At 38.5% G+C, this 22962-nt stretch overlaps 1 protein-coding gene across 4 annotated transcripts in view; it reads left to right on the top strand.

Annotated features, from left to right (window-relative positions):
* LOC109240187 (UPF0505 protein C16orf62) overlaps positions 1-22962 on the top strand; it is a 45247-nt gene that overhangs the window by 12696 nt on the left and 9589 nt on the right. For 3 of the 4 annotated variants that reach the window (XM_019406824.1, XM_019406826.1, XM_019406827.1), the window contains 8 exons: positions 4544-4732; positions 4819-4908; positions 10948-11028; positions 17410-17553; positions 17756-17838; positions 20936-21077; positions 21195-21278; positions 22761-22922. In XM_019406824.1, coding sequence (XP_019262369.1) covers positions 4544-4732; positions 4819-4908; positions 10948-11028; positions 17410-17553; positions 17756-17838; positions 20936-21077; positions 21195-21278; positions 22761-22922 — 975 coding nt within the window. The remainder of the gene's footprint in view (positions 1-4543; positions 4733-4818; positions 4909-10947; positions 11029-17409; positions 17554-17755; positions 17839-20935; positions 21078-21194; positions 21279-22760; positions 22923-22962) is intronic. The other variant, XM_019406825.1, reaches the window with a different exon arrangement.

Here is a 22962-nt window from a genome sequence, read left to right as displayed (position 1 = left end):
AGGGTGCAGTCAAAGTCGAGGGAGCTGGCCGTAATAGAGTGGGGTAAGAGAGATAGGGGCATTCAGAAGCGAGGGAGGTGGCTAAGAAAGGGTGGGTAACAGGGGAAGTGGGCAGGGGGTTTTAAGGGCCGTTGTAGTGGGTTCATTTCCATTTTATTTGAACTATTTTGATATATATCAAAAGGCAAAAGTTTCCACCAAAAAGAGCTGTAATTTTCATTTTCTTAAACATAATGGGATAAGGGTAGGGTTCGCTTTTTGGTTGGTGCCTGCCCTGAGCAGTTGATCTTTGTTGATCATCAGTAAAAACACATACTCATTAATTTGAAAGAAAAACTCACTATTTCAAACCACAGGGAGCACAGGTGAAGCAACCTACCTAATGCTGAGCAAGAAGATGGTTTTCTGCCTGGATTTTGTGGCGGAGTCTCTTGGTTCTATACCAAATATCTATTGCAACAGTGGCCGTAGTATGTTCTCTAGAGCCAGAGAGAGAACAGCAAACTAAGCCTCCTAATGGGAGTTGAAAAGAAGACTAAATTTTGAAGAAATAAAGACTTGTTGGGGACACGTCATATGAGAGCTGAAGAAAATGGATTAGTGTTGGGAGAAAAATGGGTAGACGGTATCTTAACAGCAAAGTGGACTATTCCCCAAAATACATGATGTAGGTATCCGGATCTACTGAAGTGCACGAGTATCCTCAACTGATGCGACTGGTAGATGTTTAATGTTGGAACTACTCATGAGAAGAAGGCATTGAGTTCCGTCAAAAGGAGAAAATTACAAGGGAGTTTGGCCTGGTTAGTTTTCCCATAATTGAAAGAATCTATGCTCCTCTTAAACATTATTGTCAAAGGCGAAAAGCTCTAATGGAGCAAGCATCATAATCGTACCGCTATAAAACAATCCATAGGAAGTGGATCAACCTCTATTGCCCATTTGCCATCCTTGATGAGTCCGGTTTTATGTGCTACCTTATTCTTAGTGTGAGAATGCACGGGAGAAAGATCTATTATCGATATTCTGTTTAATTATAATAGAATGAACCCTATTTATACAATAGATATCCCACTCCTATTCTATGTGGGACGAGGATTGATTCATATTATTTACATAACTATTTAACACTCCCCCTCAAGCCGGTGCATACAAATCACATGTACCGAGCTTGTTACATATGTAACTAATACGTGGACCAGTGAGAGACTTAGTGAAAATATCTGCAAGCTGATCATTCGACTTCACAAACTTCGTAGTAATATCTCCTGAGAGTATCTTTTCTCTGATGAAGTGATAGTCAATCTCAATGTGTTTAGTTCTCTCATGGAACACCGAATTTGATGCAATATGAAGGGCAGCTTGATTATCACATACAAGTTCTATCTTGCCGATCTCACCAAATTTCAACTCCTTAGCAACTGTTTGATCCAAACTAGCTTACATGTCGCCATAGCCATTGCTCAATATTCTTCTTCTGTACTAGAACGAGCAACCACATTCTGTTTCTTGCTCTTCCAAGATACCAAATTACCTCCTACTAAAACACAATATCCAGACATAGAACGTCTATCAGAAGGGGATCCTGCCCAATCAGTATATGAGTATCCAACGATATGCTCACGGCCTCGATCTTCAAACAATAATCCCTTGACCCGAGCTGATCTTATATACCGAAGAATGCGGACAATTGCATCCCAATGACTATCGTAGGGAGAATCCTTAAATTGACTCACAACACTCACAGGAAAAGAAATGTCAGGTCTAGTCATTGTGAGGTGATGTGATTAACCAAACAACCGCCGTTATCTTGCAGGATCGCTAAGCGGCTTCCCCTGTCCTTGCAGAAGTTTAGAATTCGGATCCATAGAAGCGTGAACGGGTCTACAACTTGTCATTCCTATCTCCTCAAGAATGTCCAAGGCATACTTCCGTTGTGAGATCACAATACCTGAGCTAGACTGAGCGACCTCAATACCCAGAAAATACTTTAATCTGCCTAGATCCTTAGTCTGAAAGTGCTAAAAGAGATTGTTCTTCAACTTAGTAATACCATTTTGATCATTGCCGGTAATACAATATCGTCAACATAAATCACCAGATAAATACAGAGATTTGAAGCAGAATGCCGACAAAACGCAGAGTGATCAGTTTCAGTACGAGTCATGCCAAACTCCTGAATAACTGTGCTAAACTTACCAAACCAGGCTCAAGGAGACTACTTTAGACCATAGAGGAACCGGCGCAACCGACATACAAGGCCACTAGACTCTCCCTAAGCAAAAAAAACATGTGGTTGCTCCATATAAACCTCATCCTCAAGGTCACCATGAAGAAAGCATTTTTAATGTCCAACTGATAGAGAGGTCAATGGCGAACGACATCCATGGATAGAAAAAGGTGGACTGATGCTATCTTAGTCACGGGAGAGAAAGTATCACTATAACCGAGCCCAAATAGCTGAGTATACCCTTTGGCAACAAGGCGAACGTTAAGTCGATCAACCTGGCCATCTGGACCAACTTTGAGTTCATACATATACACCCAACGAAAACCAGCAATAGATTTACCTGAAGGAAGAGAAACAAGCTCCCAAGTATCACTCGTATGTAAAGCAAACATCTCGTCAATCATAGCTTGTCACCATCCTGGATGAGACAATGCTTCACCTATAGACTTAGGGATGGAAACAGAGGACAAAGATGACACAAACGCATAATGGGGTGATGACAGACAATGATAACTTAATCCTATATAATGGGGATTAGGATTAAGTGTGGACCGTATACCTTTCCGAAGTGCAATCGGTGGACTAGGAAGAGACAAGTCCGCAGTAGGAGCAAGGTCAGGTGTAGGACGTGAATCAACTGGGCCTGATGCTGGGTGCGGATGTGGTGTTGGTTTTTTTGCACAACACAAACGGAAAGTGATTTTGTTGCGGACAGCCTCTTAAGTCGCCGTAAAATTGCACGGCGACGAGATCTTTCTTCTTGGAAGTCTCTGGAATGATGCACAACGATAAGTTTCTCACTAATGCTCTAATACCATGTGAAAATGCACGGGTGAAAGATCTATTATTGATACTATGTTTAATTATAATACAATGAACCCTATCCCACTCCTATTCTATATGGGACTAGGACTAATTCATATTATTTACATAACCATTTAACACTTAGATCCAGCGAAATCAATGGTATTGATTTCAGAGTCCACTGGCTAAATGCGCTCCAAGTCTATTGGGGCTTTAAGTGCAAAGCACAATTTAAGTGTGAGCTTTAGTAAAAAAAGCACAATGAATGAAAAAAATAAAAATATATATGCAATTCAAGAAAAAAGTAACAAATTCATTCATAATGTTTCCTTAACAACTAATACACTTATTTGTCGATAATATTTGTTGTTTAGTATCGCTCGATTTAAGATAGAACTCATGGGCAGTGAATGTGCACGCCTTAGTGCCTTGCCTACACTGAAGCACAACTTAAGCGAGGCAAAGTGCCCTCCCCGAGATTTTCTGAAATTCAAGGCTTAAGCGCGTGCTAAATGAGCCTTTGACAACACTGTTCTTAAAAAGATATAAGGTGCTCTATTCCTTTTCAAGATGGATCGAGGTTGAGAAATATGGCCTGTCTTTTGGAATCAGAATGTGCTGATAAAAAATTTCATTGTATTAATCTACACATGTTTCTGTCTCTGTCAATTAGTACTAGTTGAAATGAAGAAAGAAATTGTATGATGAGGATAAAGAGAACAGGAAAAAAAGTTCCCCCGCCGGGAATGAAATTGTACTCCATGTCCCTTATTAGTCATTACCAACTTTTACTCATTAATCGCTATACCTCAATACAAGAGAAGGGCTAAACAACTTTATCTGAAAAAGAGGACGAAAGCTAGACAATATATTAAATTAAAGCTGAGCTATTGGCCAACTTAGGCTGCTTTCTGCTCTCTTCTGGACAGAAAGTGATCTTTTTTTTCTTTTGGAAAGGTAGGATCTGAGCAGAAAGTAATCTTTAATCTACTAGCACACATCTAGTGACCAATTAATTTTTTTGTTGGAATAAGTACATGCGCAACAAGATAAATCCCTGTCTTTGCACCACCTTCGTCTTGCCCTTGATTTTGACTCAAAATCTCGAGTAATAAATACTCCCTCCGTTTCATATTAAATGAGGTACTTTCCTTTTTAGTCTGTTCCAAAATAAATGACACATTTCTAAATTTGGAAATAATTCAACTTTAAACTCCTCATTTTACCCATTTTAACCTTAATGAGAAGCTTTTATAACCACACAAAAGTCATGGCCCCACAAAGCTTTACCCCTTAAGCTTTTAAGACCATAAATTTCAAAAGTCTTTCTTTTTTTCCTTAAACTCCGTGCCGAGTCAAACTACCTCATTTAATTTGAAACGGAGGGAGTAACTAAATGTTGCTAGATTAGAGCGGAATTTGTTCTTTCTTTTGTTCATAATTGTTATAGGAAAAGCATATATACTTTGTACTAACAACCTATTGACTTGTAATGCATATGTGAAACAGTTGCAAGTTGGAGAGATATTGATGGGGCTTGGACTTGGGAGGAACCAATCAGAGTTGTTTGGAAACTCATCATGCATCTCGCTTGTTCTTCACCATTTATTAAAGGAACTTCCTATAGAAATAATTTTTTCTAATGCCTTGGACATTCTTCATCTCATTGAGTGTAGCTATGATTACTCCTTTGATCAGGTATTTTACTCTGGGATTCATGTGTAGCTGCTTCGTGAAGCTTTTAGTTCCGGTTATGCCTAGCATCATTTCTGTTCAATATGCAGTGTTTGAATTTTAAGTTACTTGGACTCAGACTATGTGAAAACATATCTCAAGTGAATGAAGTCAATTTGGTAATGAAGAAGGTTATTCAGGTATGCAGTGTCTCTTCTTCAAGTACTATGTTTCTTTGAGGGTTGGGATGGGGGCGTCTCTTTCTGTCTCTCTTGTTAGTAATTATCTTTGTGAAGTCTAAGATAAGCAATGAGATGAAATGAGGGAATGCATGAACACTAATGTTGTTTCTCCTAAAACCTTTTATGGTCACACTTACAATGTACATAGCTGTATCCATTAGAGGTGGGATAGTAACTCTATACTACATCAAGTATAATTATTTTAACTTAACGCGCAATTAGAGGTATGGAGGCAGACCCTGGAATCTAAAGGTTTCAAGTTGAGCAGGACTAAGACAAAATACTTGGAGTGTAAGTTCAGTGGTGAGACTCAAGGAGGGGAAGGGGAGGTGAGGCTGGACTCGCAGGTCATCCCTAGGAGAGGGAGTTTTAAGTACCTTGGGTCTATTATTCAGGGGGATGGGGAGATTGATGGAGATATCACTCATCGTATTGGGGTAGGATGGATGAAATGGAGACTCGCTTCCGGTGTTTTGTGTGACAAGAAGGTGCCACCAAAACTTAAGGGTAAGTTCTACAGAGTGGTGGTCAGACCAACGATGTTGTATGGGGCTGAGTGTTGGCCAGTCAAGATCGCTCATGTCCAGAAGATGAAGGTAGCATAGATGAGGATGTTGGGATGTATGTGCGGGCACACCAGGTTAGATAGGATCAGAAATGAGGTTATTCGCGACAAGGTGGATGTGGCCCCTATTGAGGACAAGATGCGGGAAGCGCGACTTAGGTGGTTTGGTCATGTGAGGAGAAGGAGCACAGACGAACCGGTAAGGAGGTGTGAGAGATTGACATTGGAGGGCCTACGGAGAGGTAGAGGTAGGCCAAAGAAGAGGCGGGGAGAGGTGATTAGGCAAGACATGGCGCAGCTTCAGCTGACCGAGGACATGATCCTTGATAGGAAGATATGGAGATCGAGGATTAGGGTAGTAGAGTAGGTAGTCTAGAGAGTTTCATAACAATAATATTGGCACACAGTCTCACTTTCTGTTGGTAGTAGGTTATATGACTAACCATTGTTTCTTCATTGTTGATCACGTTACTGTCTTGTTGTTTTTATTCTGCTTTTATATGGCTTTTTGGTACTGTCCCTTCTTGTCTATATTTTCATTAATATGGTGCTTATGCTTTCCGGAGCCGATTGTCTATTGGAAACAGCCTCTTTATCCTTATAAGGTAGGGGTAAGGTCCGCGTACACATTATCCTCCCCAGACCCCACAGTGTGGGATATTACTGGGTATGTTGTTGTTGTTGTAGTATTTTACACTCCCCTTCTAATTGGTGCATACAAGCCGTATGTACCAAACTTGTTACGTATGTAACTAGTTCGAGGACCGGCAAGGTACTTGGTATATTTATACAAGTTGAGTAATTTGACTTTATGAACTCAGTGGAATGTCTTTTAAGAGTATCTTTTATCTGATAAAGTGACAATTGATTTCTACGTACTTGCTCTAATGTGTTGAGTTGTCCCACATCGGTGGGAGTTGAGGTCCTTGGTCTCCTTATATAGCTTGGGCAATCCTCACCTCACAAGCTAGCTTTTGGGGTTGATTTAGGCCCAATGTCCATTCTTATCATGGTATCAGAGCCAGGCCCATCCCAATTATTGTTACCGATGTTGGACCCCCATTTATGTTGTCCACGCTCCAGAGGCCTGGGCGTGAGGGGGGGTGTTGAGTTGTCCCACATCGGTGGGAGTTGAGGTCCTTGGTCTCCTTATATGGCTTAGGCAATCCTCACCTCACAAGCTAGCTTTTGGGGTTGAGTTAGGCCCAATGTCCATTCTTATCATAATGAAATACTAAATTTGATGTAATGTGAAGTGTAGTCTAATCTTATTGCACAAGCTTTTTGACTGGTAAATTTTTAATTATCACACACAAGTTTGTAGTCTGACTATCGCACACAAGTTCCATTTGACCAATATGCAAACTTCAATTTTTTGATTAGTTGTTTGATCAATAAAGTTTGCAAATTGCCACTACCATGATTCTATATTCTGCTTTTGCATTGAGTCTTGCAATCGTGTTTGTTTCATGCTCTTCCATGAAACCGAATTTCCTCCAATTAGAATGTAATATCCAGAAGTAGAAGTAGAGGGTCTTTCAGAGGGTGACTTTGCCCAATCTGGGTCTATATACCAAACAATCTGCTCATGTCCTTGATTCTTGTGGAGTAATATTTTTGTTGGAGAAGATATTATTAAACTTGGGCTGCAGACCGTTGCGTCTCAATGAGTATCTCATGGAGGGTCCAATAACTTATTTACAACAATCACCAGAAAGATAATACCAGGTCGAGTCATTGTGAGATAGTTTAATTTCAGAGCCAACCTTATATATCTCTTTGGATTACCAAGAGGCTCCCTGACATGGTAGAAGTCTAATAATTGGACTAGAGGATGTCAGAAAGCCTACAATCTGTACTCCTTGTCTTCTAAAAATGTCGAGCATACTTTATAATATAAAAAATGATTATATTATAATCTAACAATGTTTGATCTTGGATGCTTAGGAAATATCCACTACATATATGGTCGGTTTGTAAGTGCAAAAATTATGTTGGTTTAACACAATACCATCCAGGTCACTACCCATGCTAGCTATGTCATCAACATAAATTATCAAGGAGAGATATACAACAACAACCCAGTAGAATCCCACTAGTGGGGTCTAGGGAGGGTAGAGTGTACGCAGACCTTACCCCTACCTCGGAGGGATAGAGAGACTGTTTCTGGGAGACCCTCGGCTCAGAGACAATAGATCCGTAACAACAACAGAAATCAGAAAAATAGTATCAGTATCGTAAAATACAACAAATAAATGGAAAGGCCAAAATGTGAAAGACAGCAAAAGTGTGAAACACAACAAAAACCTCTAGCGGTCCTAGACAAAACACTATCAGACTAGCCGGCACAGCGAGGAGATATATGAAATGTATAAATGTGGAACATAGTTCAAGATTATTTTATATATACTTCAAGATTATGAAGAATGCTCATTCTCGAACTGATGAAGAAGCCAATGATGAACGTCAACTATGAAGAGAAAGAGATGGATATAAGCAATATTAGCCGCATGAGAGAATGTATCACTGTAATTGAATATCTATGTGTATAGTGTTTGTGACAAAACATGCCTTAAGTTGATCAATTTGACCATCCCAGCAACCTTTATCATGTACATTCATCGACAACCAAGGAAAGATTCCCGGAGGCAGAACAATAAATTCTTCAGTATCCTATGGTGTAAAGTAAGCATCTACTCATTATAGCCTATCACGAGCTTACAAAGGAAGAGATTTTCCTGTAGAGGAGAATAGAGATGGAGGATGAGGACGACATGGAAACATAATGGTTTGATGATGAACGATGATATGTCACGGGGACATAAAAAGATGAGGATTACGGGTAAATCAAATATCTTCCTAAATGATCAGCCATGGACTATGTGTAGGAGACAAGTCTGTAGCAGGCTAAGGGCGTGAATAATCTGAATCTCGCACGATGTTGGCATTGATGATAAGTCAAGAGCAATGGTGCTGTGGGAGGAGACAAAGAAGTACTGATAGAATCTCAAGTGATGGCATGGATAAAATCACAGATATGTCGGCCCTGGGTTTTTGGCTTAAGGGAAAATGTAGTACATCACGGGATGAATGGTACGCGTACACCACATATTTGAATCTGGTGGTGAACCAACTCAGGCACTTAAGTAGAGAAGAGTAGAGGGACATGTTATCCACTGAGTTACAAAAGTTGGAAACAATAGATTTATCGGTTATCAAAAGGAAAAAACACAGAGATGTCAAGATGGTAAAAAAGAGGTACTTCCTCTCGTCCCAATTTATGTGATGATGTTTGACTCGGCACGAAATTTAAGAAAGGAAGACTTCTGAAGCTTGTGGTCTAAAACAAGCCATAGATATTTGTGTGGTTATAAATCATCTCATTAGGTAAAGTAGGAAGTTTAAAGTTAAATAGTTTTTAAATAAAGAAGTATGACATTCTTTTTTAGACAGACTAAAAAGGAAAGCATGACATATAACTTGAGACAGAGGGAGTATAAATAAAGTTGAGTTTCAAAGAAGGTGAAATTGCTTGACATAAAGCATGGAAGGAAGTCAGATGAATAACAATGATATGTCGACAAGGATTAGGCAATGAAGAAAATAGGTGCTCTCAAAGACATGATGAAGGAACAAAAGATGATCACAGGAATAAATCAGTGTGTAAAACTTGATCTGGATAGCGGAGAAAGCATACTATTAATCAAATAACTTGTTGTGAGAATTGTATCCCTCAAAATTTAGTGAAACATGTGATTGTTTGATTAGATTGCGAGCGATCTCGATGAAATGTTCTATTCTTCTTCTCAATAGCTGCAATTTATTAAGAGGTATGCACGACCTCTAATGAAAAATCTTAGGAGAGCGCATAAAATGCTAAAACTGACAAAATGAACATTTTTGTATTATCCTCGTGAAATGTGCATGGCACCTCAAACTAATTTTGAATATTAGTATAAAATGTCTAAAGTTTGAAAAATTTTAAGTACATTTTGAATAATCATCGATGGAGCTAATAAAGCAACGGAAATTCCAAAGTGAAACATATGTGAAGGGGACTCCAAACATCAGAATGAAGCTATGTTGCTCGAATCTTCCAAAAATGCCGCCACACCAGTCTCGGATCCTCCAAAAGTGAATAACTTTTAGTGGATCTGACACATACCCCAACATCTTTGAATGATGCGAGCAATATAGGGATGAATTAAAGATAAAAGTAACCTTGCCTAATTATTAGGATGACGGAGTTGCGAGGTAGGGACAAACAGATATGTTTACTAAGTTGTCACTACTCACATTTTAGATAGAAAGGTGAGATAAACCATATACTATTTTCTGAAAGTTAGATAATTTTTTTGAGAACCTAATCTTGTAATGGTTGTTGTGACGAGGACTTGTTGGAATTAAGATGGGTTGAGTCGAAAGTGCAGTCGACTACCCCAAGAAGCGAAAAGTTGGTCAAAAGATGGTCGGGTTGTTGAAAAAGCTAACTCCATCACTTGAACTTGATAGGAGAGTCTCAGTCTAGTTTTCCTATGATCGAAGCTGCTCCGGAACCTTGATTGGTAGACTAGGAGGGTTCACTCAACTCCTAAGGACCGAAAAAGCTCGTGAAAAGTTGTAAACAACACTTGCTATCTTTCTTCGGAGTATGAGAGCGTGTCAACCTTCCGATTCCGGGTGCAACTTCTTGTGTTGTGCTTGTAGAGTGTTCCAATGCTTATGGAGTTGTGGTGGCGCTTGTTTATGCATACATTCTCAGTAGACAAAAGTTTCTTGGATGGTATTCGGATATTGCACAATGACAAGACTTTCCTCTCTTGGCATTGCTGGTAATTGTAGGAGTAATTTGTCACGGAAGCTATACTATGTGAGGATTAAGATAAACAAGAAGCGCCCAAGGGTGTGACTTAGCTATTAGTGCACTGGAATGAAGATCATGGGAAAATAAGGTTTAAATCCTAGCAAAGGCTAAAAAATTATAAGATTTCTTTCCATCAGCCTAAGAGCTTGGTAGCAGAGTTAACTGATAACTGCACTCAATGAAATAGTTGAAGTTCATGCGAATTGGATCAGACAACACCGTTATTCAAAAAGTAAATAAAAGGATAATCAAGGAGCAGAGATTTAGAGAATGTGCTGAGACTAATATCTGTGCCTGAAGGACTATAGTCACACTTACAATTTACGTAGCTATATTTACCAGACATGGATATTGACTCTATACTATCTCAAGTATAGCTTTTTACAATCTTATCTCTTTCACAACGCCCCTCCAATGTTCATTGTATAAACACTTGATTTCTGATTTTTATTTTGCTATCTGGGTTCATCTTTCTTCATGTTAATCTCAAATAATTCCCTATCCTTCCGCAGCCCTGGTTCTCCACTAATGTGGCTCTTCACAGTTTTAATTAATTTTTATATTTCAGGTTGTTTCTCGGTTTAATAGCCTTGATGAGTACCTCAATGTTGTAGATGCTCATATAGATATTGCTCTCCAGAAACACATGGTAAGTTGAGAGAACTCTGGTGAATGGTTTATGTATATCTAACAGCTGTTCCATAGATATTTTACTCTTCTGCAACTATGGTGCAAAGCATGATGTCATCTGCTATTGATCGTGGCATCGTGCAACCTGTAGTCTCGATCTTTTCATTGACCATATGTTGGTTCAAAATGAACACGTGATGGTCCTTTTGCTTCTTCAATCATTGTTACTAGTTTTAGTTGTTTATGCTGTACATCCCAAAGTTAGTACATAATTCCTTTTATTCTTGTGTAAGTCAGTTTGGCTAAATTAATTCATTTTTAGGGTGTAGGAAATTCCAAGAAACATATTAGACAATGAAGGATCAAGAAATTTCTTTTCAAGCCCTAACTCAATTTGTCTTCAAATGGTCACTAATCCAATCAGTGGTGAAGTTTGTTCTAGCTTCTTGATTTATGTGAGGAGCGCATGACAGTCAACCCTCCACGTTTTGCTGATACCGATCTCTTTTTCTTTCACTTTGTTCCACTTCCCAGCTTCTTTTAGCAACCAGTGCTCGTAATGGTAATACTATGAGGGTGAATTTGTTTAGGTGGGTTAAGTTTTATGTTTCTAGTATATTCTTCTTTGATCTCTTATTTGGATGTGTTTGGTTTGGTGGAAATGGTTTATGAGAAAAATGTTTACAGTTACCATAGGTTACTTATTTTAATATCCAACCAAACACTGGGAAAGGAAAAATGATTTAACAGGGTAAAACATTTTCAACGATAAACACTTCTCCATGGAAACATTTTCCTTCATATCCAACTCATCCTTTGTTTATGTTGCGTGTTTTTCTTGTAATTTTCATCTTACAATATGTTGATGTGTGCTCATCTCCAATACACCTCACATTCCAAACATCATTCTCTTAACTTTATGAGCCTATCTCTTCGCTTGTAACTAAGGAGCCCAATCATGATATCTTTTGGTCTTTTTTTTGGTTTTCTTCACTACTTTGAAGCATCTGGTTTGCAAAAATGATGCTCGAGTAAGTAAAAAGTTATTGATTCTCTATAGAAGTAGGGGAGATGCTAGTGTTTGCTGACCTTAGAGCTCATGTTATGTTTGAGTAGCTCATAAAATAGTTGGAAAGTCCCATGCGGGTGATATGACATAGGACTCAATAGGTAATTTAATATTTGGTTACCACTGTTCAAATATGTGAGAAATAGCACGGGAAAAATATATTATTGATATGTTCTATTAAATGTTTTATAGTAGCCCTATTTATATATAATGTTTACATATACCTAAAGTCTTCCCTATCAATGTGGGACACTATACATGAACTAACTCTAACACTCCCTTTAACACCCCGGACTTAAGACATAGTCCCACATCGGAAAAACACAAGAGGGATGCTGGGCATATAAGTTAACAAACCTTAGACCCTAGTGACGCGTTTTAAATCCGTGAGGGCCTAGGCCCAGAATGGACAATATCACTAGCGGGCAGGGTTGTTACAGATGGTATCAGAGCCACTCTTGTGTCAGCCTTGCCAATGGTGGGTCAGAGTTCAACTGAGCTTAGGCAAATCTCGGTTTGGCGGAGCAAACGTCAGAGCTGAGTCGAGGCGAATCCCATGCAGTGGGGCAAACCTCAGCGAGGACGCTGAGTCCATAAAATGGGTGTATGTAACACCCCAGACTTTAGACCGAGTCCCATGTCGGCAAAACACAAGAAGGGATGCTGGGTATATAAGTTAACAAGCCTTTGACTCTAGTGACGCGTTTTAAACCCGTGAGGGCCTAGGCCCAGAGCGGACAATATCACTAGCGGCTTGGGCTATTACACTCCCCCTCAAGTTAGTGTATATAAATTATATGTATCGAGTTTGTTACATATGTAACTAATACGAGAACCAGTGAGGAACTTGGTGAAAATATCTGCAAGTTGATCATTTGACTTCACAAACTTTGTAACAATATCTCTTGAGAGTATCTTCTATATGATGAAGTGATAGTCAATCTAAATGTATTTAGTCCTCATGGAACATTGGATTTGATGCAATATAAAGGGCAGCTTGATTATCACACACAAGTTTCATCTGGCTGATTTCTCCAAATTTTAATTCTTTGAGCAATTGTTTGATCCAAACTAGCTCACGTGTTATCATGCCATGGCCCAATATTCTGCTTATGCGCTAGATCGAGCAACTATATTCTATTTTTGCTTTTCTAAGAGAACAAATTACCTCCTACTAAAACATAATATCCAGATGTGGAACGCCTATCAGAAGATGATCCTGCCCCATCGACATCTGTGTATCCAACTATATGCTCATGGCTTCGATCCTCAAATGGTAGTCCTTTGCCTGGAGTTAATTTTATATACGGAAGAATGCGAACAACTGCATCCCAATAACTATCACGGAGAGAATCCATAACCTGACTTACAACACTCACCGGAAATGAAATGTTAGGTCTAGTCACTATGAGGTTATTTAATTTGCCAACCAACCGCCTATATCTTGCAGGATCGCTAAGAGGCTCCCTCTGGCAGAAGCTTAGCATATATCTTGCAGGATCGCTAAGAGGCTCCCTCTGGCAGAAGCTTAGCATTCTGATCCATAAGAGTGTCAATAGGTCTGCAACCCATCATTGGTATTAGAGCCACTCTTGTGTCAGCCTTGTCGATGGTGGGTCAGAGTTCAACTGAGTTTAGGCAAATCCCGGTTAGGCGGGGCAAACCTTAGTGCTGAGTCTAGGCGAATCCCATGCGGTGCGGCAAACCACAGCGAGGACGCTGAGTCCATAAGAGGGGGTGTATGTAACACCCCAGACTTTAGACAGAGTCCCATGTCGGCAAAACACAAGAGGGATGCTGGCTATATAAGTTAACAAGCCTTAGACCCTAGTGACGCGTTTTAAACCCGTAAGGGCCTAGGCCCAGAGCAGACAATATCACTAGCGGGCTGAGCTGTTACACTCTCCCCTCAAGTTAGTGTATATAAATTATATGTATCGAGCTTGTTACATGTGTAACTAATACGAGAACCAGTGAGGGACTTGGTGAAAATATCTGCAAGTTGATCATTTGACTTCACAAACTTTGTAACAGTATCTCTTGAGAGTATCTTCTATCTGATGAGTCAATCTCAATGTATTTAGTCCTCTCATGGAACACTGGATTTGATGCAATATAAAGGCAGCTTGATTATCACACACAAGTTCCTTCTGGCTGATTTCTCCAAATTTTTATTCTTTGAGCAACTGTTTGATCCAAACTAGCTCACATGTTACCATGCCATGGCCCAATATTCTGCTTCTGCGCTAGATCGAGCAATTACATTTTGTTTTTGTTTTTCTAAGAGAGCAAATTACCTCCTACTAAAACACAATATCCAGATGTGGAACGTCTATCAGAAGATGATCTTGCCTAATCAACATTTGTGTATCCAACTATATGCTCATGGCTTCGATCCTCGAATGGTAGTCCTTTGCCTGGAGTTGATTTTACATACGGAAGAATGCGAACAACTGCATCCCAATGACTATCACAGTGAGAGTCCATAAACTGACTTACAACACTCACCGGAAATGAAATGTCAGGTCTAGTCACTATGAGGTAATTTAACTTGCCAACCAGCCGCCTATATCTTGCAGGATCGCTAAGAGGCTCCCTCTGGCAGAAGCCTAGGAGGAGACACGTCTGCAGTAGGTGCAGAAGCTGATACAGGACGTGAATTATCTAGGCCTGATGCTGGACGTGGACGACGATGATAAGTCAAGAGTGGTGGCTTTGTGGCTGGAGATGTAGGAGGAGCAACTGTAGACTCCTTAAAAGTCAATATAGGGAGGAGTGGTTGTGGTGGTGTTGTGGCTTTAGATGTGGATGTAAGAAGAGGGATAATAGATTCCTTACACGTAGGTACAAGTAAGACCTCAGATATATCAAGATGATCTGATGAAGTGATAAAGTAACGCTGAGACTAAAAAAAATGTGACGTCGGCTGACATAAGATACCTACGAAGATCAGGTGAGTAGCAGCGATACCCCTTTTGAACCTGAGAATAATCAAGGAAGACACGCTTGAGAGCACGGGGAGCGAATTTATCTTTTCCAGGAGCTAAATTATGAACAAAACAAGTACTCCCAAAAACACGAGGAGGAAGAGAGTATAAGGGTGACTTAGGGAACAATACTGAATGTGGAATCTGATTCTGGATGGAAGATGAAGGCATCCGATTAATTAAGTAACAAGCTGTAATAATTGCATTGCCCCAAAAATGCAACGGAACATGGGATGAAGGGGAAGTGTGCGAGTAGTTTCAATGAGATGCCTATTCTTTCTCTCTACTACCCCATTCTTTTGAGGAGTATACAGACAACATCTTTGATGGATAATACCTTGAGAAGTCATAAACATGAAACTGAGAGGATAAGTATTCAAAGGTATTATCACTGCGAAAAATGCGAATAGAAACACCAAACTGAGTTTTAATTTTACCACAAAAACTCTGGAATATAGAAAACAACTCAGAATGATCTTTCATTTGGAAAATACAAGTACATCTTGAGTAATCATCAATGAAACTAACAAAATAACAAAATCCTAAGGTTGAACTGACTCTACTAGGATCCCAAATGTCAGAATGAATTAAAAAACAGACTTTGCATGGCTCTAAGCACTACATGAAAATGTAGCTCGAATATGTTCCCCAAGTTGACACGACTCACAATCTAACATAGCAAACGAGGCACCATCTTTTGAAGCTTGGATAAACTCGGATGTCCTAAACGTCTGTGAATTAAGTCTGGACATGCTATGGATGGATTGATTGAGTTAAGATAGTAAAGACCTTGTGATTCACGCCCTGTGCCAATCGTCTATCTCGTGCTACGGTCCTGCATAATAAAAGAATCATCAATAAAATATATACCACAATGGAGGGCACGAGTCAAACGACTAACAAATGCAAGATTAAAAGGACAACAAGGGACATAAAGAATAGAATCTAAAGTGACAGAGGCCAGGGGACAGTCGGACTAGCCAAAATCTTGGTCGCATACTGAATCAAAGTCATTAGGAAGTCCAGCGAGGGTAAGAACTAGAAACATCTTTTTTCGTTGCTATTGCTGCTTTTTAACGCTAGCAGAAACTGGCATCAACTTCTCAAATTTCTCCATGACTGCCTGTACTTGTTCCAAGTAAGTAGACATATCCCATTCTTGTTTCTTTAAATTTGTCATTCGCGATATCATATCAGAAAAACGAGATATGTCATTAGTGTATAAAGTGCGAGCCTTTTCACAAACTAAATAACATGTCTTGAATGGACGAAATAAGGGCATCAACTTGGAATCACAGATCGTCACAAAATACTGTATAACTGAGCATCGATCTTCTCTCAAAGTGCTTTGGCCTTTTCATCTCCCTCACTAGCCTTTTTGGTTAAATGATGCTGAACACCTTGGCCTTTACACCACAACTCGACAGCCGAAGTCGAAGCTAAGTAGTTTAAACTTCCCATTAAAGGTTCCAGAGTAATCATAACACTTGAACTTTAGAACCCGTGTTTTTACAACCAAAAACATCAAATCCCCAAGACATCGTTAGATTCAAAAGGTCTAACAAATTATCACCAAATAACAGAAAGAATCAACTGTAACTCGCTGAAACAGACGAAGGAAACACTATAGTTTCCGGAAAAATCACTATAGCTGCCGGAAAATCAGTGTAATCGCTTGAAAAATTGCAAAGTGATCGGAAAAAAAAGAGAACAATATGGGTAGGCTCAGAATTACTGGATAAGCAAACTGTCCCGGAAAAACTTTGTCAAAAAATGGTCGGAAAAGGTCGTACTCGCCGGCGCATGAATTGCTGGCGCGTGAGGGCGCGTTCTACTGTCGGAGAGGCTGACTGGGGTTTGATCGCCGATGCGTTATGAACCTAATGGTGGTGTTGATTTTTGCAGAACACTCACTGAAAGTAAGTTTACACAAATCAGATCTGAGGAGTCACCGGAAAGATGCACGGCGACAGATTTTTTTCTGACCTGGATGTTTTTCATCGTTGCTCTGATACCATGTGAGAAATAGCACGAGAAAAATATGTTATTGATATGTTCTATTATGTGTTTTACAATAGCCCTATTTATATTAAACATTATACCTAAAGCCTTCTCTATCAATGTGGGACACTATAGATGAACTAATTCTAACAAAAGATAAAGCCAATCAACTTGCCAAGCGCAAAAATTACCAACTGTAAAATTTTCTAAAATGTATCTGATTTGGTATTTGCATATGATGAGAATATTTGAATAGTTGTCTTCTCCTTGGATATAAGGTTCCCAAAACTTGGTTCTCCTTTGTTGTGTAGCCTTTTTTTCCTAATCCTGTCTTCTTACGCAGAATAGTTATCTGGACAGTATATTAGATGGAATATTGGAGCGCACATCAGATGGCGAGATTGGTGAAAGTGAACTATCAAGCTTGCAATCAATTCTTCTGAAGCTTCTTAATCATTTTGACAACCTAGAGAACATGTTGCAATTGGTAGGCTACTTGTTGTTGTGGTTGCTTAAGCTCTTTTTTCTTTTACTATTGTTTCTTTGTCTGTCCTACTAGTCATTTTCTACCTTATTCTGTAGTCAGATAATAACATGATAAACAATTCTCAGTATACATTTTTACTTCTTGTAAGTTGGGGGATATAAATTACTTAATGTTGAGCTGAACTACCATCATCATTTTGCAGAACCATTTCAATCAAATATTAAGCATGATGCAGGGGAGCTCTAGAACCATTATCAATTTGCGGATTCTTAGTATAGCCATAAGGTATATTTGTTTCGACGAAATGTGTGTTTGAATATCAATTTTTGTTTATTGAGCAATAGTTTGTGGCATTTCTTCCTGTACAAGTATATCCCTTGCACCATTTACGATGGAAAAAAATGCTCCTATTGTTTAAAGCGACTGCATATGACCTGTCTGACTCACCTTCCTTGGGTGAAGTTTTAAGATGATAACCACTTCTCAAGCTCTTTGATCCATGTAGAAACAGTATACTCTTAACTATAGTGGACTGCAAATTTTCTTGTTGGTCAATCAGCTTGACAGGTGGTTTTGGACAGTCTTATCTTAAGGATATACATGGTCGCTGTAAGAAAATGGATAATTCTCCTTTATGTAAGTTTAGCATCTACAAAAAACCAAGTGAATGACCACTTTGATTCCCAAAAAATATTCCTTTAACCATTTTGACGGAAGTACACTAAGCAATTATAGTGGCTCTTTATAATATTTGTGAATGGCTATTCAAGTCATGATCCCTCAGAATGGGGAAGCTCATTGCCATCTCACCCATAAATGAAATGCATCCTCATTAATTGTTGTCAGGAAATTGAAGTACAACAACAACTACGCCTCAATCCCAAATTAGTTGGGGTTGGCTATACAAAACCTCTTTATCATAAATACTTTGTTTGGGTCCATAAAATTTGAATACTCCGTACTTAAGTATTATATAACTCTATGGGTTCTCTAATATGCTCTAGTGGTTATAACCTAATATACTAAGAGTCTTCTAGTAAGCACTAATCTTCTAGTTGGTATAGCTGTACATATTTTCAACTGCCATTGTTTTATATGTTTTGCTAGATCTACTTGGAGTTCGAGATATTTAATCTTTTAAGATAAACTTTTTCCCATGTGATTTAGGTCTACCTCTTCCTCTTTTAGCACCTTCAATTATCATGTTTCCACAACTAAGAGTCTGTGCATTTGGAGGCCTACATAACACATGGAAAAAACTTATGTGGTCTTTGCACCTTTTAAACAATGTGATTATTTATGATCATATCTAATCTTGTATGACCACACATCCATGTTAATATTCTCATCTCTGAGACATTTATCTTTGTAAACATCAAAATTTCGTTGGATCAAGCCCATATGAATTTGGGCTAAATCATAAATTAAAGACACATTGGCCCAGGTCAACATTTTGAGTTAACAAACGAGAGTTTATTTAAGTCAAAATTACATGATTTAAGTAAATTCCAATTGCATTTTGGACTAGGCGATTAAATTGGGCCTCGACAAGACAAGCACAATTCATGGTGTTCTAGCCTAAAAGTCCATTAAGGGTTTCTTGGAGTCGACTCTACTCTAAATCCTGGCACACACCATTTTTTCTCACATTTATTTTGTTATGGCAGTTATTTATTTTCTGTATGCAAAATTTGTGACGTACAATCTTATGGACATGTTGGGCTTTAGAGGCCCAACATTCACTCCCATACAACATTGTCGGCCTTACAATTATTCTATAAAACTTAACTGATGTTAATTTTGCTGCAAAGCTAACTGATGTTTTTCTCATCTGTGAATATTTCTAGATGTGAAAATCACAGAGAAAAAATTGGATACACGTCTAACTTATGCAATACATTGTAAGGTGCAGTTTGCAGCAAGCTCGTCCCTTGCTGGAATAAATTTCAGTCCCGCCTTTAGGTTAAAATCATGGGAAAAGAATGACAACATGATGCTTAAACATGCCTCTTGATGCAGTAAACACACTATGACAGAAAATATATATAGAACATACATACACACACACACACATATATATATATATAGAAATCCCCGAGGACCAATGTGTACAGTTCAAAACTCAGTGGATAACGGGTTCGTCCCTTTATCCTTCTCCACTTAAATATCACGTCTGCGGCAGGCTTCGAACCCGTGACAGCAATATGATAGAAATATATTGCTCAAACTACTTTTTAATTCCAATCACAGTAGGTGTGTGTCTTGATCATGCAAGAAAATAGAGATTTGTAAGAACTGTTGGGTGTTGCTTGAATTACGTTTTAGATTTTTGGTTTTCATTCTAAATGAGAAAAGGTAACGATGAAATCATGAAACCATGCTACTAGACGGAAATGGAAATTCCAAAATATGGAGCAGACTCTCCATGTTGTTTATATTGTTGTCTGCTTAAACACAGGGACATTGTCCAGTTCATGAGCTTTCCATATTGAATTTGTCTATCCGCAATTTATCCCTGAAAACATGCAGTGCCTCCGTGTGTTATCTCCGTTCTGTTTGTCACCATGCTGTCTTCTCTTTCTGAAGTATCTACTCCTCCCTCCCCTCAGCGCCACCAATTTTTACATCTCCGTATCATGCTCACAACCACTCTCAAGCTATGGATGTCTTCCACTTTATTTAATTCTATGTACCATTTAAAACTAGTGGAATAATTAAGAGTTCTTTCAGCTTTCCTCTTGTTTTGTGAAGAAGATCCAAAGCGAGCTGCAATGAGATTTGAATTTGTACAGTCTCTATTTCTTCTCCCAATTCACATGTTCTTGATTTTCTATCTATATGGACCTCTAATGATCTATTTTCAGCAAATTTTCTAAGAAATTATTAGACGAAAATAGAAGAAAAAAGATTGTTTAGAAAGATTTTATAGAGAGTTATGTTTTAGAGAACAGATGGAACATGACTTTAGACTTTAGATATTAGTATCTAGGTCAACATGTTGATGCTGAAACCATTCTTCATTTCTCCTTTCTGCTCCTAATATTTCTTATGATGGATAGAGGGTGTTTTCTGTTTTTGCTCTCTATTGTTGCCTATGATGTTTATTCATATGTATTGTAAAGTACACCTTTTTCTGGGACTGTCCCGAATTGTCACCTACTTTCTAGGGCACGTTTAAATTTGCTTCTATTTTTAGAAGAGATCTTTTTGGAAAACAAATTGTCAGTTCCTACACTCATGTACTGGAGCTAACTCTATTCTGTAACTCTTTTGCTTAGCATCTTCCTGATGCTCTTTATTTTTGCTTCATAGAAAAAAAATTGCCAGTTCCTCTCATAAGAATAAAATTGTTATTTATCCTCTCTTTTCTTTTCTCCATTAGGAATACTTTTGTACGAGATCCTACAACCATTCAATTCCTTTTCGAAGTTTCAAGGTCCTTGCATGATAGCATAGATCTCTCAAATATTAAGGACAAGGAGAACAACCGTTCAGCACATTTAATATCTCGCTTTATACACATGGTAATGACATATTATTTGCATATCACTTCAGTTTTCTTGATAGTAGGTCAGGAGATGCCAAGTACCGCACATTAGTTCTTTACATGTTCTAACAAGTTTCCTGGTCATAATATTCAGGTTGATTATGGTTCCGAAGGTGAACGCCACTTAGCTTTTCTGGTTCAGTGCCGTGGAGCTTTTGGAAGTATGAGCGAAGTCAAGGTTATTGTTTTCCACAATTTGCAAAGATGTCTTAATGGGTTACAGTAAAAATCTTTCTAATTTTCTGCTTCCATGAATTATGCATAGGGGATTGTTATTGGTTATGTGAATTCTTTTTATGTGTCTGTAATATGAATGTGATGTCACTTTGTAGAGGTTGACAATATCCTCGAATTATACTTTTTGTTCTCCATTTTTTTTTTGTTCTCCATTTTTTTTTTATCCCTGTCGGTTGGTTGTATGACGTTATTATGCCTTTCTGAACAGAATTATTCTTTCCAATTTACCTGAAAGACCTTAACTATAGTTCCTCTCCTCGTGTGTGTATGCGCACATATTGATGTGCCTATTGCTGGATGTGGTGAATGAGAAAGTGATCTTATGCCACATTGCCTTCTGCCTAACCTGTTTCGCCCTATATATTGTAAGTACTCTAGTGTGATGGAGTATTTGCTCAAACTGCTATGAAGTCTTCCTCCATAGAAGCATGAAAAGTGTTGTGCGATATTATCTTGACCGGTAACATTCAGTTGTTTACCAATTCTTATGATATGCATGTCAAGAAGAATTCAGATTAGTGTTAGGGAATTGAAGTATGATATATAGCTAAAGAAAAGATCAAGCTTATTAGAACTGCTGCTAAAGCAGTACTATTATTAAGGGAAGTGCTGTGCACAGGAAACAAATGCTTTTGTAGGGATGGAGTTTCAACATAGCTGATATTCTTTGAGGTCCTTTCATAACTTCTCTATTTCTCTCCCTTCAGATACACCAGAAAGGCAATAAAGCTTTTGATTATAGTTGGGAAAAACTGAACCATGGGTATGCAAACAAAAGTTTCTCTATCTTATTTTTATATTTTATTTTTGATGAAAAGGAAGGGAAAGAAACGCTTCTCCATAATCATGCCACGGTGGCCATAATAAATGCTTTAATATGTAAACGAAAGTTGAACTCTTGTTTACCAATGGAGGTTGTAAGTGCGTTTCATTAAGGTAAAACAGGAAGTTTAAAGTCAAAAAATTTCTATTTAGAAAGGCGTCATTTTTTCGAAACAGATTAAAAAGGAAAGAGTTTCAATAGAATGGAACAAAAGGAATAGTTAGGATTAAGGCTTACTCATATCGGTATGCTGATTTTAGGTACATTGATTCTTGGAGTCTTATATTTTCGCTAGGGAGTTGTATGTGAGTAATAAATATAAAGAATTTCTAGGGTTCCAAAACATAAATTATTGAATACTGGACTGTAGTGGCTAGGAATGACATGTATAGTGAGGATTCATAGAGCTGACCTAAACTAACTTGGGATTGAGGTGTAGTTTTTGTTGTTGTTTCCTTTTAATATTGCTACCAAGCTCCCAAGGCTGCCTTTCAAGTTAGCATGGTGATGAAATTTGGACATAGTAGAAAGGTTTGAGCGCGGCATGCATCTTACGTGATTTGATGAGTGACACCTCTGGTATCTTCTGCTTTTTTTCAGGAGACTATTGTTCATTCGAGCAATTTACTGGCGATTAAATCGAGAAGGAACGACATTAGCTGTATCATTTTTGTCAAATCTTGTATAGCATGCAGTGAAGTTACAATACCATCTATCCCATCTCATCTGAAACAGTTAAACCTCTACTTGGAAACTGCAGAGGTAACATTAACTCTTTCTTTATTCTTATTTTGCACTGCTG

Source organism: Nicotiana attenuata, unplaced genomic scaffold, assembly GCF_001879085.1.
Source record: "Nicotiana attenuata strain UT unplaced genomic scaffold, NIATTr2, whole genome shotgun sequence".
NCBI classification, from domain to species: domain Eukaryota; kingdom Viridiplantae; phylum Streptophyta; class Magnoliopsida; order Solanales; family Solanaceae; genus Nicotiana; species Nicotiana attenuata.
This window is presented reverse-complemented; position numbering and strand designations above follow the sequence as displayed.